The sequence below is a fragment of the Carcharodon carcharias genome, chromosome 12 (assembly GCF_017639515.1).
Source record: "Carcharodon carcharias isolate sCarCar2 chromosome 12, sCarCar2.pri, whole genome shotgun sequence".
NCBI classification, from domain to species: Eukaryota; Metazoa; Chordata; class Chondrichthyes; order Lamniformes; family Lamnidae; genus Carcharodon; species Carcharodon carcharias.
In genome coordinates, this window is record NC_054478.1 from 77,899,018 (window position 1) to 77,919,841 (window position 20,824).

The following is a 20,824-nucleotide window of genomic DNA, read 5'->3' on the forward strand; positions in this document are numbered from 1 at the left end:
CAGCCAGCTGGGCGAAGATAGAGGCGCATTCGAGGAGGACAGTATGGTCAACCATGTGAAAGGCTGCAGATAGGTCAAGAAGGTTGAGAAGGGACAGCTTGCCTTTGTCACAGTCACATAGGGAGTCTGGCAAGATGGAAACCTGACTGGAAGAATTCAAACAAAATGGGAAAAAATAGGCATGAATTTGGAAGGCTGCGACACGTTAAAGGACTTTGGAGAGGAAGGGGAGGTTGGAGATGGGATAGTAGTTTGCAAGAACTGTAAGAATAAGGTTACATCGATTAACTAAATTGTGGCTTCTGGAAAGTCTAAATCAAGTCTTGCAACTCAGTTCTTTCACTACTCAGCAGCAATATTCCTCTTAAAATTTAGTTGTTCCATGCAGTCAATTTTAAGTGCACATTCCCTTTAAATTATTTTTCACTGCCGCACCTATGCAGTATTTTTCATGGAGTAAGGCCTGCGTGGTACCTTACAGGCTGCTGTGCAGCCGCAAACCCCTGCAACTTAGGTGGAACATTGCTCAAGAGTGATACAGAAGTATTCAGGTGAGACAGGGAAAGAAAAAAAAAGACAGGAGGATGAGGACAGTATTGATCAAGGGTAGCATCACAGTTCTACACAGGGCGAGTACTGCGAGGGTTAGGAGGCCAGTATTGATCAAGGATAATATCACAGTTCTACAGAGGGACTATGTATTGGAGGTTCCAAGGACAGGGCTAAAGAAAAGTAGCTATTATATTGTTGGTTATTTACTCTGGGCCTTCAAATGGAAAACAACAACAGGGCTGGCCAAAGAGGATCTGGTGAAATATATTTAAGGAGGACCTTCAAGACTGGGACACTGCCGGGCTAGAGCAAAATAAATTGAAATGGACCAGGGCCAGTGGCTGAGTCTTGCTGCCTATTGTCCTGCATGGGACTGGAGGAACCATGTCTAAGTAAGATAAAGTAGTAAATTTGAAGGCAAATTTCAGAGAAATATAAAAATAGTACAGCAATAATATTAGGAGGCTTAATTACCTTAAGATAGACAGCGGAAACAAAAGAGAGTAAAGTGCAAGGAGGGTAAAGAATTTCTAAAACGTGTATAGGAGAACTTTTATAATCAATATGTTTTTAAGCCAAATAAGGAAGGAAGCCATGCTGAACTGGACTGAAGTATCAGGAATGGAAGTTGGGTGTGTGCAAGAACATTTGGGGAATGAATTTCAGTGATTTGAGAAAGGTTCTGATACAGGGAGTCTGAAAACCAAGTCTGTCCAGGAAAACAGCTAATGAGCAATGGTAGAACTTCAAGGCAGAGATACTTCAGTTATAAATCAAGCATATTCACAAAAGGAAGAAAGATAGGGCATTAAAGCTAGAGATCCCCAGATGACAAAGGAAATATAGGTTAGCACAAAACAGAAAAGAAGGATTATGGTGAATGTCAGGCATGAAATACAGTAGAAACCAAGCAGAATTTATAGAGTAATACAAAAGCAAAATACTGTTGATGTTGGAAATCTGAAATAAAAACAGAAAATGCTGGATATACACAGCAAGTCAGGCAGCATCTGATAAAAGGTCATCTCAACCTGAAACATTAGCTCGGATTTTTGCGAAGTCTGCCTTATCCAAAATGGCACTGGGATCCCAGATCTGGAACTCCTTCCTGCATTTCCAACAGGTCCTATTTGCTCTGATAGGGGAAAGAGGGCAGGACATGATTCACACATGTGGGAAACCCAAACCTGAACTCAGTGCTAAGTTCAAACAAACCACATTTTCACTGGAGTGAGGTCCACTTCCCACAGAGTATGACTTACAATTTATAAGAATAGGTGTGAATGCTTGTAAAAGGCAGCGAAGATTTGTGGAAATGTCAAGCTGTCAAGTTATTTAAATCCCTTGCCCTTTAAATTTTGGGGGTGGGGTGGGGGGGGAAAATCAGTGCTTGCAGTTTCAATAGGTGTTTGCTGATATAGCCCTAGGGACTATTATAGTATTATTACTGATGACTGCTTCCACGACCTATTATCGCAGTAAGGGTCTGTAAGTTCTCAGTTTGACTGACAGCTCCAAGAGGTTATTAAGGGATTAACCGTCTTTGATGTGGGGCTATGAATACAAATGTTTGCTTTTATAAGGGTTTAAGTACTCTAGAGGATTCCAATATATTGACTGGGCTTTTATCAATGAGAGTGATTTTTTATATACTGAAATCTACAATAGATTCTTAGAATTTTATTGCACCTCAGCATAACTTCGGATGTCTGCCCAAAGGTTGATGCTGAGTGAGTTGGCATAGATGGTGTAAGAGCAAAGGGTGGTGAGTGGCAGGGTGTTGTGTGGTGGCATTAATTTGGCATAGGGGCTATAAGGGGGCATGGGGATGAGTGGGGAGCATAGGTTAGCATAGAGGTTTGAGAGTGGCCCTGGGGGGGTGGGGGGGGGGGGGGGTTGGTAAAGTGGGTGCGTGGGTTGGCATGAGTGGGGGTTGTGAGTGGTTGGAGGGCCTAATATTCAACCATACAACTTGGACAAAGTGCCAGAACACGGAGGTGAGCCTTTTAACCAGCCTGCCTTGGCACTCGGCAGCCTGTGGTTGCCTCTGAACAGTTTCCAGGGGCAACAGGCCCAACCCAGCACAGACCTGAGCTCCCACCCTGAAATGAAGATCCTGTTATTCAGGGCGCTTTTTCCTGAGGCAGGTGTGACAAGACGGGAAATTTCCCAATTCTGCGCACCTGCCTCAGGCATGAACGTCTGGGCCATTTTCTCTACACATGCTGCCTGACCTGCTGAGAATATGTAGAGTGTAGGAGCAAATTAATAAAAGGATATAAGAAGGGCACAGAAAGGGTTCGAGAAAAGATTAGCAGGCTGGGATTTTGATATCTGGAATACAATTTCAACCTTTGTGGATGATACAAAAACTTGGCAATGTAGTAAACAGGGAACAGCAGACTTTAGAAGGTTATAGACAGAGGTTGAAGACTGGGGAAATGGGTAGACACAAACTGCAATCAATGAACTTTGGTAGAAGCAACATGGAAAGGTAGTATTATCTAAATTTGGGGAATATGCAAGAGCATTGGTAGTTGGGGGTACAAATGCACAAATCCTTGAAGGTGGTGGGACAAGTTGTTTTAGCAATTATGAAAGCATAAGGGTATTCTGCAGGGGCACAATGTACAAGAATAAGGGAGTTGTGCTATTCCTTTATAAATCACTGATTAGGTTTCAGGTGGAGTATAACATACAATTCTGCACAGCACACTCTGTAACATCTAGAGATGTTACAGAGGCAGTTTACCAGGATGATACAACGACAATGAAGTTCAGTTATGTGGAGAGATTAGAGAAGCTAGGATTGTTCTCCTTAGAGCAGAGAGGGTGAAGAGGAGGTTTAATGGAGGTATTTAAAATTAGGAGTGTTTTTTAGATTAGGTAGAGAGAAGCTATTTCCTCCGGCAAGCAAATCAATAACCCGAGATTACAGATTTAAAAATAATTGGCAAAAGCACCAGAGGGGAAATGCAGATAAATTTATACTATGGGAGCTGCTTCAAGTCCCGCTTCAGGTGGCGCATTTCAAATCTTACCAATGCAGTGTGTTGGAGGTTTGAAATGCACCATCTGAAAGTGCACTGGAAACAGTTTCCAAAGTAAATTTCAAAGAGCAATTGGGCATATACATGAAGAGGACTAATTTGCAGGTTTGAAAGGAAAAAGTGGTGCGCGAGGCTAATTGGACAGCTCTTTCAAAGAGCTGACAAAGGCATAAAGGACTGAATCCCTCCTTCTGTGTTGTATGATTCTAATCAATTGACCATTTTTTATTCCCTGGTTAACAAAGCAGGAAATTCTCCCTCAGTGTTCCCCTTTAACAGTGATATAATGTCAATAGTTTTATCTTCGGCAAAAATGATGCAAGGCAAAATCTATTTTTCTGAATGTTCTCTGTCCATGTTGGCTCTTCTGGTTATTTTGCCTCAAGTTGGTTGGGACATGGGCCAGAATTATCAGGTCGTCAGGCGGGTGGGTGGGCAGGCCCAGGAGCAGCTGGGAAACAGTCTGCTGCCTGCGATCGGGCCCCAACTGTGATTTTACGCTGGTGGGCCCAGCGTGAAATGCGGCTCTGCATTGGCCGGGAAGAACCAAGTGGGGGGTGGGGGGCCTGTCGGCTGCCGGGTCCAATGGCGACGAGGTGGCCAGTTTAAAAGCAGCCCAGGCAGTCCCTGGAAGGCTGCCACGGGAGGGCATCTGCTGTACTTTTGCTATGGGATTTGAGTGTGGTTGGATACAGCTGGCAGGAGGCAGATCGGGTGGGCACTTGACTTGTTTTGTGAATGAGTGCCTTACTATCCTCTTGGAGGCAGTGGCAGCCAAGAGGGACACCCTTGTCCCAGGGGTGGGAGGATGCGGCCGCCGTGCCTCACCAACAGGGCATGGGAGGAGATTGTAGCAATGGTAGCAGCCATGATGTGGTATGGCGCACCTGGGTCCAGTGCTGGAAGTGCTTCAATGAGATTTTTCTTTTCCCACCTATTTCCATTATTTTTTAAGTCTTTTATGCCCTGCTAGCCTTTCCACCCCACCCCCACTAGAGCTGTACCTTGAGTGCCCTACCATCCATTCTTAATTAGCACATTCGTTTAGATAATGTCACCAAAATCAACACCTCTGTGTTCTTTTGTCTGTGACATCTTTTGATTATCTGCTCCTATCACTGCTTGCTAGTCCCTACAACCACCCCAGCCCCCCCAACTTCTCTCCCCCGCAACCCCCCCCCCCACCCACCTTAAACCAGCTTATATTTCACCCCTTTCCTAAGATTCACTCAGTTCTGCTGAAGGGTCATGAGGACTCGAAACGTCAACCCATTTCTTCTCCGCCAATGCTGCCAGACCTGCTGAGTTTTTCCAGGTAATTCTGTTTTTGTTTTGGATTTCCAGCATCCGCAGTTTTTTGTTTTTAGCAGGCTATCTCCAATGCTGGTGCCAGTGAGGGAGGAGCAGCAAGACGTAGCACTTGGGAACGTAAATTAAAGGCAACGTGAGCACAAGAGGGACAGGTCACAGGTCTCTGCTAATAGCACCTCCTCTGAGGAGGGAGGGGCAGAAGGGAGAGAAGGCTAAGTGTCCCAATGCAGCTTCCAGGGGAGGAACAATGCAGGCACAAGGGGCAGAGCCTCCTTCAGCATTGCACCTCAGACAAGTTGAGGTAGCTGCATCACTGCCTGTAAACCCTGGCAGCAGGATAATGGCGTCTTCTGCAGCCCCTTCCGCCTTGGACTACCTGCTGGCCTGTGATCTTTGTACCTGAGCCTCTCCTCCCACAGGTCACTCCCCTGGAAGCTGCATTGGGACAACTGGCCTCCTCTCCCTTCTGCCCCTTGCCTCCTCCTCAGAGGTGGTGGTATCAGCAGAGACCACAATCCCCATTACCAGGGTAACAGAAGGCTGTCTAATACTTGGAATGCTCATTCATGTTGACTTTATGTATACTGGTCTAGGGTGAAGATCAGAAACGTTTATGTAAATATTACTGAACTGTCAGAATGGGGTAAAGTGTGTTTTTGTCGTTATGGCCTGAGTATGCTTCACCTTTTTATTTCATTAGTGCAGGGAATGCCAGTATGTAATGCTGGACATAGGTGGCTCTGCACTTTTTGTACGGACACCGAGTGTTCTTTGTGTTCAAATGAAAACGTCCTTTCAGACATCTGGGATGGAGGTGGCAGCCCTGGCATGTGGTTGAAGCTGATCTTTGGTAGCCTAGCTGAAGGAGCGTTGGATCAGGGTGTCCCTGTCTCCCTGCTGGTTGCCAAGGTCTGGCTCCATGCCCTCAGTGTTCTCCTCACTACTTCTCATCTTTGGACTCACTACTGGATTCATCATCTGTGGCCTGTACAGCAACGTCAAAATCCTCTTCCTTCAGTGGGTCCCCCCTTGCCAGGTTGTGGAGAGCGCAGCATGCAACCATTATCAGTGACACCCACTCTGGGGGTCTACTGTAGTGCCCCCCCTGGATGGTCCAGGCATCGGAAGTGCATCTTGAGAAGACCTGTGGTCTTCTCTACCACTGCCTTTGTGGAGGCATGACTTGTATTGTAAAGTTTCTCTGCCTCTGTTCTTGGGTGGCGGAGAGGAGTTATGAGCCATCTCTTCGATGGATAGCCCTTGTCACCCAGCAGCCATCCATCCAGTCGGGCTGGAGCACTGGAGGGCCTCAGCACCTAGCAGTGTCCGAGGATGTAAGCCTCATGGGAGCTGCCAGGCTACCTTGCACAGACTTGCAGACTCGGCATCCTGTGGTCACACATTATCTGCATGCTCATGGAGTGCTGGCAAAGGCACCCGGAGTGCTGGCAAAGGCACCCGGCTGACCTGCTTGCCCCTTGATGGCCATATGTGTGCAGTCCATCGCACCCTGGATGTGGGGAAACCTAGCAAATGCTGCAAAGTCTCTGGCTCGCTGAGCCTGGTTGGCCTCGTCTGTACGGTAAAGAATAAAGGCCAGGATCTACCTGAACAGAGCTTCTGTCACCAGCTTGATGCAACTGTGGACAGCTGATCGAGACACTTCACACACATCCCCCACTGACCCCTGGAAAGACCCGGGGGCTTGGAAGTTGAGGGCCGCTGTGACCTTCAGAGACACTGGCATGGGATGTCCACTCACACAGTCGGAGCTGATCTCAGGCGCAATAGTGGCGACTTCTGTGGCCCCTTCCGCCTTGGGCTACCTGCTGGCTCTGCGCTCCTTGTGCCTGTGCCTCTCCTCCCCTGGAAGCTGCATTGGGATACCTGGCCTCCTCTCCCTTCCTCCTCAGAGGAGGTGCTTCCAGCAGATACCACAATCCCCATTACCAGCGTAACAGAAGGTTCTCTGATGCCTGGAAGGGTCCACATGGTCTGAATCTTCCGGGGGCCTTACAGACACCAACAAGTCCTGAAATGAAGCCTGGAAATGCTAAGAATGAAGCCCCAAACAGAGATGAATCTGCCAAGTGCCAATAAGCAACCAGCAGCAAACTCTCCCTAAAACACCTCACTACTCACACTGGGAATACTGCTGACCCTTTTTATCCTGCCCATGGGTGCGGTTCTTGAAAATGTTGGCTGACTGCCTTACTGTTTTGCCTATGCAATGAATGCAAAATCGCACGGGCAATGAAAAAAAAAAATCGCTATCAATTGGACTGTTAAGGGCCTTAAGGTGAACTGTTAAAGTGAGAGAGAAACTGATCTTACATAGTAGGGATGAGAGTGGGTGAAGGTAAAAAGGTTTGAAAATTTTTTGCGACAAGGAATCATGTACACATTGTAGTGCACAGCAGCAAAGTAACTGCAACGTGAGGGGCTGGAAAATTCTTGAATTTTTAATGATTTGTAGCGAAATACAAATGCTTCTAGATCACTTCAAATTGAAAGAGAACATTATTACATATAAAGATTAAAAAAAATGACATTTATATAATTTAACACTGGCTGCTAATCCAATTCTAATAGCTTCTTGATTCCAATTATGTTATTTGTGACTGACTTTTAAGAATGAAGCCAGTCTTGGTGCAAATGGCTGCTATAAACTTACCCAATAAAAATCCCTTCTCGATGCCATCTTTATCTTTTGAATTCCTTCTTTAGCACATAGCTTAGACATTTCACCAAAATGTTTATGGATTTGCTTTTGTGTACACACTTTATTTGCATGGGATGTGGGCTTCACTGATCGGGCCAGCATTTATTGCTTAATTGACTCTGAGAACTGATTTTTGACCAGGACATTTCCTTCCACAAAGGACATTGGTGAACCAGATGGGTTTTTCCGACATTTAACAATGGTTATCAGACTATTCAAATTTTACCATCTGCCATGATGGGATTTGAACCCAGGTATCCAGAGAATCACACTGGGTACCTGGAGTGCTAGTCCAATGACAATACCACTACACCACCGCCATCCCTACATATAAACTGACAAAACAACTACAGTCAAGACACAAATATAAGTTCGTACCATTCTCAGACTCCGAAAGACATCTGCAATGATTGATTCCAAATATTAATATTTTTAGCTGCAAATTTATTTTTAAGGCAGAGATTGGAAAAACATTTCAAAGGGCGGAATTCAATAATTGAAAAGTTGGAATTCCACTAAAAAGTGGAAACTTCTCACCCCTGAAACTGGCAAGACTGACTTAGGAACAAAATGATGAGAAACCATCTTATCAAATGTAGCAGTTGATAAGTACTCTTAGTTTTTGTGAGTAACTAGCATTCAATTAAAAACTAACACAAGTATTTAATGTGTGCACTTACTTAAGCAGGATCTTTTTGTAGTAGCACTTGCTCCTCCTAAACACAAGTTTCCTCCACGATGAACCAATTCAAGCTCCAAATTCAGCCTGTTCAATTAAAATGTAATTACAATTCATAAATTGAAATTATTTTATTGTCTTTACACTCTCCACTTATATATATTCATACCTTTTAATTGTACTCATTTACAAGTGACCTCAACAGGCCAAATTCACTAGTGCGGTATGGATTTTTGCGCAAAAAAAAGTGCACTGTACAGAAGCGTTATAATATTTCTTTACTTTATAATTATAAAATGTGTTGTGTGGAAGCATTTTTTTTCAATAATAAAGATTGTTTTTCTGTGTAAAGGTTTCAAAATCCAAAAATTCGTAGAACATTATCCACAAGTCATTAGCTTAATCCACCGAGGTCTCAAATGCAGTCTTAATCCTCTCTGCTGCTCAGAATAATGCAAGTTAACATTGATAATTTTTTCTGCCTAGGTTGCCATCTGTTTGGTGCTGATAAGAGCTTCTATACGACAGGAGAATTTTCCATTCTTCAGGCAGTTTGCTATGTTCACTGAACTTCCAAAAACTACCAGTGATGGAGCAAGAACTGGAAATTTCAGACCAGTGGCAAGACGGTTAAGAGTCAAGTAACATGATTCAGTTCACCATGGGAATATGAATGAGGGACAATGTGATTATATATTGTCAGTGCACATGCTCTATAGAAAAACTTTGGTCTATTAAGACCAATGAGGTTCCAAGGCAACCTTAAGATACATCTTTACAGAACAATGTTACAGTTCATTGAAAACCTTATGAAGACCATCCTCTGCTATTTTAAAGTTTGTAAATGTTATTTTTGGGAGGATTATTACATTTAGAAACTATGTTGGTTCAAATTAACAGGATACACAACTTCTTCACTTAAAAAAACTAAATTGAAAATACTGGGACAAACTGATGTGTATTTTGAAAACTTATCAGAACTGAAAACACTTGTCTGTCAATCAAAGATAGCAAATTGCACATATTTCCTATATCTGTTAAAAGATTTGATTGTTTTGAAGTTTGATTGTTTCATTGGTTTTGGAATAACTTCATTATTCATCCAGACTTTTCAGTTTTTTTTTAAATTGATGGAAAAAAGAATGGGTGCAGAAGAGGCTGCTTAAGCTTTAAATGTAAGTTACTAAAAGGCATTCTTCATTCCAGCTACAGTTGAAGTTAGGCAAGACCATCACTTCAAGTCTCAAGTATTAGATAAGTGTGATAGCAGACGCATTAAGCTATACTTTTGCAACTGGCCTATGAAGATTTCAATGTAGTACAATGTCACTGTGAATGTGAAATCCATACAGTATAATTTGTTAACTGTAGTTTACTTGTTAATCACAATACAAAAAATAGTCACAAAAACCCAGAATCTGAAGTTATTGACAGTCAGACAGGCAAGCTCCATTTGGATCCATATGGTCATGGATCTTCATGCATGTCAAGACACCCAGCTGACCAAATGTTTTTATTTGCTGCCCACACCCCACCACCCCCCCAAAAAAAGAAGGGTCTGAATTTTTCAGGCGGTGGGCAGGCTTGGTTGCGGAGCCAATTGGCTCCGCGCCGCCATTTTATGCAGGCGGGCCAATTAAGGCCAGCCCAGCGTAAGATGCAAACTGTAGTGGTCAACGCTACCTGTGCGAGCGGGGGCAGGTGAGACAGTCGGGGCCAGCGCAAAAGAGTGCTTCAGTCTCCCTGAGGCATGGAACTGCCTCAGGGAGATTGAATCGCTATTGTAAAAGTGAATAAAAGATTTAAAATTTATTTAAACACATGAATTAATTTGATACTTGAAGAATGGTTGAGTTGTTGCAATTATTTACAATACCAAAATGACTTAATATACTTGCCCTGTCACATTGATTCCCCCATGTCTCAGTTGACATCAATGCAAGAATTATAGGCTCAAGTGCCAACAGAGAGAGGAAGAGGGAATAACCCTGTCAAAACAGCTCAACGTGATAGCCAATAATTGAAGGAAAGAGTGAAGTGAAGAAGTGAGGTGATCCCAAGAAGGGAGGCATTAAGTTATAATTTATTACACCTTTCTATAAGGTCTGGGACAAACAATTCAGTGATGAATCCAAAGCCCTGTACAGCCAAGTCGGAGCTGACTGCAAGAATAACAACTTCGGATTTATTTTTAATGAAGTAAAAATTGTGAAGTGTGAACATTTCAAATTATATTTCTGTCCCATATTCACAAGGGCAAAACGTTCACATCCATGCTGTAAGAAATTTATTACAGATAATCATTTTATTGGAGACCTCCATAATGTTACTGATTTTTTTGAAAATATTAAATTAAATCAGAGAAAAAAATCTTTTTAAAAAAGCCCGAGTGTGTTGGAGTCACCCTGAATGTTTTTTCTCTGCAGTTAAGAGTGTTCTTTAAATAAGTTTTAAGAACTGAAGTAAAGAGCAACTATATCCTGTGGCAAATTAATATTTTGAAGGTCAAAACAGCTATGCTAACTAGAAATGCCCTAATTAAATAAGTGTAAAACATTAAAATGCTGTCTTCATTGGTCAATGTTAAATCATCTTTTTATAGCATCCATTCTGATTAAAAATTGAAAGCAGCATATCATTCAACTCTTTTCCAAAAATAACACATGCGCTCAACAAAAAATTGGTCATGAGCATTTGGATGGTAAACAAAATTATTGAACAAAAATCTCATAGAGACTTCCAATGACATTACCATCAGTATACGTGCGACTTTTAAAGGGTTCTCAAATTTATTTTTTCTGGAGAATCTACCACCATCAAAAGCCTATGTAAATTGACAGTAGCTGAGTGCAGGGGCAGCTTTGGAAATCCCCAAAACAATCAGCTTCAGCCTCCAGTACCTGTCCCCACCCAACCTGCCAAAACAAACTCTGCATCACTGATTTCACATTCTTCTTCGAAAGTGCCCTGTGTTTGAATGATATTCAATTTTGGGAGCAGCTGGACACCACTACCTCCAGTAGCCCATGAGCCCTCACCCAAGGCCTGCGAGTTTTCACAGAAGCCATGATTTCACAGAATGGGGCCCCTTGCTCAGACTATGAAGAGAAATCCTGAAAACAAAAGGAGGTAGAAGAGAAAAATAGAAAATAAAAAAGGTAAACTAAATGTAGCTCAAATAGTGTAAAAGTGGTGAGAGTCAATCTTCAGAAAAAAACAGATACAACAGAGAGAAACTGAAATTTTATTAAAAAGATAAGTCCTGTAAAGGATAGAAAGGATTATGGCAGCAAAAGAAAAAACAGTTCCCACAATGTGAGGTAGGAATTTTGCTGTTCCTAAGCAAAGGATGGGCCAAAGTAGGCCAGGAGAGAAAAGCAGGAACAAGAGAACAAAGAAGCACTCAAGCATGAACCAGCTAACAGCCTAAAAAGAAAACATCAGGCCCCAGGTTTGTCTCCCATTTTCTCACGGAAGTCAACAGCAAATCAGTTCCACGATGTACAAAACACACGTAGTGTTTGACAAGAACAGCAAATATCCAACTCAAAAATTAAACCTTAGCCCAAAAGCCCCATTCCCTTCTTCCTCTGCATTACTCTAAGGAAAGAGGATATGAGGCGGTCACCTAATCAACAAGGATCCAGGTGAGCTATAAATTACTGCAACATTCACACACAACCCAATCCTAGCACAGCTACCAACAGGTCAGCAAAATGCCTAATCCATGGACTCAACCCCCTTCAGCACCAACCACACTCTCCATCAGCAAAACTAAGAGGCTAAAATATGCCAGCAAGGGGCTCCTCCAACAACACCACCACCGCCTCCCCTACTCCACCCCAAACACCCATAGTACAGCAAGAAGCACAGGCACTGGAATATCTTTCATCTCATCAATGTGATCACCAATGCTCAGCTGGGTTCTGCTAGGGCTATTTGCCCCAGGCTTCATTATCACCTTGCTCCAAACGTAAACAAAGGAGCTGAATTCCTGTGGTGAAAACATAGTGACTGCCCTTGATGTCAAGGCAGCATGCAACCTAGTGTGGCACCTAACAGTCCAAATAAGGCTGAAATCTAAGGGAATCAGGTCAAAACTCTCCTATGGCTGGAATTATACCCAGCACCAAGGAAGATGGTTGTGGTTTTTGGAGACAAATCATCTCAGCCCTGGGACATTGCTGCAGGAAATCTTCAGGATTGTGCTCGAGATCTTCAGGATCGTGCCCTAGATCCAGCTGTCAACAGTTCTTTTCCTTCATCAGTTATCTTGCTTCCATTATAAGGCTAGAAGTGAGGCTCTTCATTAATAATTTCAGTGCTCAGCTCCATTCAAAGCTGACATATGGTACCCAACAAATCGACAGAACAATCCCAGGATTGCTGGATAGAAAGATAGTAAGATTTACAGCACAGAAGGAGGTCATTCCATGTCAACTGCAAAAAAAACTATCCAGCAATCCCACCTTCCAGGTCTTTGTCTGTAGGCATGTAGGATATGGCACCTCAATTAGGTATCCAAGTATTTTCTAAATAAATGAGGGTTTGTGTCTCTATCATCCTTTCAGGAAATGAGTTCCAAACCTCCACTGCCCTCTAGGTGAAAAATATATTCCTCAACTCCCCTCTAATCCTTCTACCGATTACTTTAAATCTATTTCCCCTGGTGACTGACCGCTCTGGTGACGGAAATAGGTCCTTCCTACCCACAATATCTCGGCTCCTATTAATTTTGCACACCTCAATTGAATATCCCCTTGGCCTTCTCTGTTCCAAAGAAAACAACCTCAGCTTATCCAATCTCACCTCATAACTAAAATTCTCCATTTCAAGCAACATCTTCAAATCTTCTCCATACCCTCTCTAGAGCAATCACATTCTCCCTGCGATTCAGTGACCAGAGCCGTACACAGTACTCTTACTACAGTCTGACTAATTTTGATATAGGTCTAGTAAAGCCTCCCGGCTCTTACATGCTAAGCCTTACCAATAAAGGAAAATATCCTGCATGTCCTTTTGATCACCTTATCTACCTTTAGTACTCCACTGTTCCTCTACACTTCAGAACCCTACAATTTATGGTGCACTCCCGGCCTTATTTGCCCTCTCAATGTATTACTTCAAACTTCTCTGGGTTGAATTCCATTTGCCATTTTTCTGTCCATATGACCCAACATACGAACACACATATGAGTTAGGAGCAGGAATAGGCCACTCAGCCCCCTGAGCCTGCTCTACCATTCAATAAGTTCACGACTGATCTGATTTTAACCTCACATTTCTGTCTACCACCTAAAGCCTTTCGCCCCCTTGCTCATTAAGAATCTAGCTATCTCTGCCTTAAAAATATTCAAGGGCTCTGCCTCAACCACCTTTTGAGGAACAGAATTTCAAAGTCTCTCAACCCTCAGAAAAACTTTTTCCTCATCTCTGTCCTAAATAGGTAACCTCTTATTTTGAAACAGTGACCCTGAGTTCGAGATTCTCCTACAAGAGGAAACACCCTTTCCACATTCACCTCGTCAAATCCACTCTGGATCTTATATGTTTCTTTTTTTTTTATTCATTCACGGGATGTGGGCTTCACTGGCTGGGCCAGCATTTATTGCCCAATCCTAGTTGCCCTTGAGAAGGTGGTAGTGATCAAGTAGCCTTTTATTCTTCTAAACTCCAGAAAATACAAACCTAGCCTGACCAGCCTTTCCTCATAAGACAACCCGCCCATTCCAGGTATTAATCTAGTAAATGATTCTGAAATGTTTCTAATGCATTTACATCTTTCCTTAAATAAGAAGACCAACACTGTACACAGTACTCCAGATGTGGCCTCACCAATGCTCTGTATAACTAAAGCATAACCTCCCTACTCTTGAATTCAATTCCCCTTGCAATAAACAATAGTAATCTTTTAGCTTTGCTAATTACTTGCTGCATCTGCATACTAACCTTTTGCGATTCATGCACTAGGACACCCAAATCCCTCTGCATCTCAGAGCTTTGCAATCTTTCGTTGCTGAGATAACGTGCCTCCTTTTTTTAAATCTGTCCTGCCAAAATGGACAACCTCATATTTTGTACATTCTCCTTCATTTGCCAGATCTTTGGCCACTCACCTAGCTTATCTATATCCTATTGCAGCCTCCTTACTTCCTCTTCACAACATTCTTTCCAACCTATCTTTGTGTCATCTGCAAATTTAGCAACCATGCCTTCACTCGCCCCATCTAAGTCATTGATATAAATTGTAAAAAGTTGAGGCCCCAGCACTGATCCCTGTGGGACTCCACTCACCACATCCTGCCAATCAGAAAAAGGCCCATTTATGTATACTCCACTTTCTGCCAGCTAGCCAGCCATTCTTTGATCCACACCAAGAGTTTTTATTTTCCGCAATAACCTTTGATGAGGCACCTTTTCAAACGCCTTCTGAAAATCTATTAACAGTGCACCCTCTAGTTCCCTTTATCCATTATCCAGTCCATTGATATCTTCCTCTAGCCTATAGCTTTCTTCCTCATATCAACCATATGGGCAAATTTTGTATCTACAACTTGTTAATCATACCCCCTACATTTAAGCCTAGATCACTGATAAATACCAAGGGGTCCAGTACTGAGCCCTGCGGAACTTCAATGGAAGCAACCATCCAGTCACAAGAACACCCGGCGACCATAATCCAATGCTTCCTGCCACTGAACTAATTTTGAATGCAATTTGCCACTTTCCCTTCGATTCCGTGAGCTTTTAATTTTCTCACCAGTCTGTCAACAGCCTTGCTAAAATTCACGCAGGCTATATCAAACGCGTTCCCTCATCAATCCTCTTTGTTACCTCCTCAAAAAATTCAATGTTAGTCAACAAATCCATGCTGACTATTCTCAATTAATTCATGCCTTTCTAGAACTTCATTGGATTTTCTTGATTTTACTTTTCATGCCCTCTCTTTGCTTTCCTAATTTTCTATTTAATTTCACCCTGCACTTTCTATACTCCTCTAGGCTTTCTGCAATATTGAGCCTTTGGCATCTGACATATTTTGCCTTTTTTTTGCCTTATTTTTTATTTTTATATTTTATTTTTTGCCTTGTCCCACATTATATGTTCTTTGATGCTCAGGGGAGATTTAGATTCGGGAATCCTACCCTTTTCTTTCTGGGAACATGTTTGCTCTGAACCCTCTATCACCTCTTTGAATGCATCCCACTGCTCGGGTGCTGGCCTGCCTTCAAATGGCTCTTTCCAGTTCACTTTTGTCAAATATCAACTTAGTGAAACTGGCTTTTCCCCAACTTAAAACTTTTACTTTTGGCCTAACTTTATCCTACACTACATCTACCCTAAATCTAACTGAATTATCATCACTATGACTAAAATGCTCTTCCAATTATACCCCTCCCACCTACCAAGGTTCAATTTCTAATACGAAGTCCAGAACTGCACCCCCCTTGATGAGCTTGCTACATACTGAGTAACAAAGTTCTCCTGAATATATTTTAAGAATTTTGCACTCTGTACCTTTTACACCGAAAGCATCCCAGTTGAAATCTCCTATTAATGCCCTTTCGTTTCCGCATTTTTCACTAAACTGCATTTCATATTTGTTCTTTTATCTCCGTCTGACTGTTTGGGGGTCTATTGTACACTTCCAACAGTGAATGCGCCCCTTTTTCACTCTTTTGTTCAGCCAATATGGTCTCGTTTGATGCTCCTTTTAGCATATCATCCCACCTTACAGCTGTGATTGTTTCTTTAACCAATATTCTGAAATCCCCCTCCATTTTTGTCCCCCTTGCAATCCCATCTGAAAACCCTGTTTTCAGAAATGTTGGCCTGTCATTCCAGACTTTCTATAAGCAACATTTCTGTTACAGCTATATCCTATTTCCAAGTGCTTATCAGTTCCCTCAGCTCATCTGCCTTACTCATTCGACTCCTTGCATTGTACATACCACTGAACAACTCTTTGTTGTCTCAATTTTCAAGCCTTCATTTCATTGACCCTTCATTCTTGCTTGCTAATTTTCTGCCCTCTATTTCCAGATTTGCTCCTCTTTCTTCTGAATCTATACTTAGGTTCCCAGCCCCTTGAGACATCTTAAATCCAACTGAAAAAGAATTTACCTTCCACCATCCTCCATAAAACATGCTGCATGGTAAGCTATTTCTTCCTGAAACAATCCCTTCCATCCAGAGTTAGATGCATGGATACAGGTCAATAGCCATCTCAGATTATGCCCAACATTTCCCCTAAGATGCAGTTGTGCACAACCCGGAAGTTCCTGTGGGGCTGTGCACACACCGGACACTGTAGTAAGTTGCTGTGCAAAAAAAAAACCTCAAGGGTCCATGCATTGCAAAAAAAAGATACATTGATTATGCCCCAACTACCCTTCAACCTCATCACATTCAACCATCTCCTCCTCTCATGCATTGGCACATCAATACAGCCTACATTTGCAAGCGTGGGTTCCTACTATATCTTGGGGTTAAGTTGTGTTACAGAGAACCAAGAATCCACCATTACTGTGGGAAAACATCAAAGCAGACCTCAAGGGTCACATAATAACTTGTATGTCTGCTAAAGTGTACAGACTCAGTGTCCTAGATTAAAAAATATAGGAGTTAGAATCTCAACATTTGAGGCAAAAAAAAGAGGGAACCATGAAAGGGCCTTGTCACAGCCTAGAGTGTCTCAATAATAGCTCAAGGATGATGAAAAGTTCCATCACCATATCAAAATCACAATAGGATGACAAGACAGGGAACTTCTGGCTTACCCCCTTTGGCCATAAATGCATATCAAAACCATTGCTTCAATTAACTAAACTGATGGTATCCTCACCTCAGATGCTACTGAGATAAACAGAGTTCACAAACTAATACACATCGTACAATGCAGCTTAGTGTCAAGATATGGCATAAAAAGCATGCACATAATTCCAATACAACCTCTCACTTCCCCAAAAAATTGCAGTTGCGTGATGCCTTATTTTCACCCCGTGAATTCCAACTGGTAATAAAAACAACTTCCACGTGGAAAGCCACAGAGCCCAATGACTACCTGCAGACTTCCAAAAAGTCTCAAATTGATATATATATATAAAATTAACAAAGTATCTTCCAAACAATTTAATTTGAATGTCTTTCCAGATGACACAAGATGTTCCATATAGGGATTCTATATCCTTGCATGGTCAAGGACTAGCTTCATGTATCATGCCATACACATCCACACCAAGATCCACTATCTTGTACAAAAGAAACCCTCTCTTTGCACCCTGTCCCTTAATCATCCTATATGTTAACCTAAATCAGATGGAACAATCTTACCCTATCACTCTTCAAAGGGCGAAAACAAAAGTGATCAACATTTCCTAACCTCTTCTACCTAATTCAGATATTTCCTGTCAAGGTACCAATCCAAGTGTTTCTGACACTTGGACTGTTATATCGCCAAGGCCTCTGGGCAGGAAAAAAGCAGCAAAAGGCCTCAAATATTACCAGCTCCTAAAATACAAGAGAGCATTCATTCTTCCAAATTTCAGACATACCAAGTGGCAGCTCTTAACAAAAGAACTGTGGCATGGATCCTAGTCCCTGTGTATAACCTGTGGGACTGACAATGGAAGCCAGAACATCCCTCCCAAGTCCCATACACACCTGCCATTTGCACAGCTTCAGAAGAAAACAATAGAAAGGCAGGAGCATTCCACTGTTGCCACAACTCTCTTAGCTTGAAGGTCTGTGCTCCCTTAAAGGTCCTGCAGAATCAATCAGCTCTCTCCGGGATATAGCACAATAGAGATTCCAGGAGGACTTTCCTCCATTTGTTGCAAAGCTGGACAGGGACGTTACCAAATTAGGCCAGTTCTTCCAAGAGGGACAGGCCAGTTGATAAATTTCACCTTGCCCAACTTTACCAATATCAAGGTCTACAGATAAAGCACCATCTCCATAACACTGTAATATTTTGCAAACTTTAGTGTAAGCCAATCCCTTGGTGCTTTCCCTTCACTGCCTAGCCGCCTCATCCAGATGCTGCTCCACTATTAGAACTATTCTCGGTTCCAAGGATGGAACATTAACCTTAAGGATACATGGAAACATAATCTAGGCTGACCACTAAGGAAGGAAGCGTGGCAAGGATTGCATAATCATAACCTAAGCACCACCAGCAGCAGCAAAATGCAGGAAAACTTAACTCAAAATCATACAACAGGCATACTATACCATACAAAAGTGCTGAAGAGACTACAGGTAAAAGACACCCTCCTACACATATTCTGTCTCATATCCAACCCTTATGGACGGACTAAAAGATCACCAAGAATATAACATGTTTTATGATCCAGAAGACCCAGCTCAGTGCTTGCTGAGCCTGTCCACTGAAGAGAAAAGCTAGCACAACTCTAATTATTAGCCACAAAATGATCGTAGGCTCTTCCCGTATCTTTTCACCTCTTACCTATTTGCGTGTTTTTTTTTCAAAATAACATTCCACATCTCACCAATGGTCTGTATATCCAACATTTTCTATTTTTATTTGTTTCTATTATTTCCCACCTCTTTCTGGAGATACTTTAGAAGAAAGAAAAAAAATCAGAAATCACTTTTTTCCTAAACCTAATGATCACTGGGCAAATACAGTTGAGAAAAGCCACTCAATCCACCAACTGCTCTACTGGAAGTCCAGTGTGTGTGAAAAAGAGCTTCCTGATATCAGTCCTAAATTTAGCTTTTAACTAGTTTAACATGCGTTCCCTTGTCCTATACTTGCAATTTAATTTCGGTTTCCAGATTCACAATTCCTATACTGGATTTGTGAAGGGTAACTCTGATTAATTTAGTGAATTTTTGATGAGGTTACTAGCATGGTGGACAGAGGGCATTTGGACTTCCTGGAAGCAACTGATAAGGTTCTTTGGAAGAGATTATTGGTAAAAAACAAAAAAAATTAGCGGGCAAAAAATGGACAGTAACCTTGAGACATGGAGCAGCAATTGGTTGGGGGCGGGGGGGTGGGAGGAGATGAGAGTAGGAATGGCTTGGGTTAAGAAATGAAGAGTTAGACATCCAAATCTGCAGATGACACTACATGGGGAGGCATATTAAGTTGTTTGGATGGGTGGACTACATTCAGTTACATGCACCCAACCTTGGGAAGGGCAGAGAACAGATTCACCAGAATTGTACCATAAAGAGAGACAGGCTTGCATTTATATTGTGGTTGCCTTTCACAACCACCAGACATCTTTAAGTGCTTTATAGTCAATTAAGTACTTCTGAAGTGCAGTCACTGTTGCCCTGTAGGAAACATGGCAATCATCTTGTGCATCGCAAGTTCCCACAAACGGCAATGTAATAACGAACAGGTAATCTGCTTTTGTGATGTTGACTGAAGGGTAAATATTGGTTAGGATACCAAGGATAACTCCCCTGCTCTTCTTTGAAATAGTGCCATGGGATCTTTAAGGTTCACCTGAGAAGGCAGCCTCAGTTTAATGTCTCATCCAAAGGGTGACATCTCTGATGGAATGTCAGCCTTAATTTTTGTACTCAGTTCCTGCAGTGGGGCTTGAATCTGGAAACTTCTGACTCAGACGTGAGTTTGCTACCAACTGAGCCACAACTGACACATGAATGACTTAAAGGGTTAATTACAAGAACAGGTTGCATAATCTTGGCTTGTACTTTATTGAATTTAGAAATTTGAGGTGTTGTACAATCAAAGTATTCAAAATCCTGGGTCAATTGAAATTTTCAAGACTTGAATCAATAGACAAAGCATTTCAAAGGTTAGGGAACACAGATGCATAAATGGAGTTGGGGTACTTATCTGCTATGATCTAACTCAGTAGTTCCAGGTGCTGAATGGCCTAGTCCAGTCCCTATGTTCCAACTATTTCTATACCTCTGAGAAGCCTTTCACAGTTGAAATACCCAGGTTTCTCCAGTCTTTCCTCATAACTCAAAGCTCTGACATAAGGTTCAGCAACATTGCTCTTCTTTGCACTTCCTCCAACACTTAGCTGATTCAGTTATGTCAGAATGATCAGAACTAGGCATAGTAGTCAAGGTTTGGCCTGATCAAAGCAGTATATAATTTCACCATTATTTCCTCCGAACCATATTCACCTGTTTTGGCTATATAACTCAAACTCTATTGGCTTTATTGACTGCTGAACAGTCAACATACTAGTTGAACATTTTGTATGTTAAATATTAGGATACATTGTTCTTTCAAGTTTATTAACTATTTCAAAACCAATCTTGGGCTTATGTGGGTGACCCATTTTTCTATCCTAATACAGCATTTTACAATTTTTTCTGCCCAGTTCCTTATTTTGTAAAGCAAATTAAGAGATTTCTGATCTGCCCACAGTACTTCCACTGTCCTTTGAAGTTTAGCATCAGCAGTAAATCTAACCAATGTCATTAGATTTATTTAGGATCATAGAATAAAAGTTAGAAACAGTAGGGGTTTCCAACACCCCAATACTTTTCTAC

At 42.1% G+C, this 20,824-nt stretch overlaps 1 protein-coding gene across 6 annotated transcripts in view; it reads right to left on the minus strand.

The window, feature by feature from the left end:
* ubr3 (ubiquitin protein ligase E3 component n-recognin 3) overlaps positions 1-20,824 on the minus strand; it is a 345,071-nt gene that overhangs the window by 100,790 nt on the left and 223,457 nt on the right. For all 6 annotated transcript variants that reach the window (XM_041201112.1, XM_041201111.1, XM_041201114.1 and 3 more), the window contains one exon: positions 8,316-8,401. In XM_041201112.1, coding sequence (XP_041057046.1) covers positions 8,316-8,401 — 86 coding nt within the window. The remainder of the gene's footprint in view (positions 1-8,315; positions 8,402-20,824) is intronic.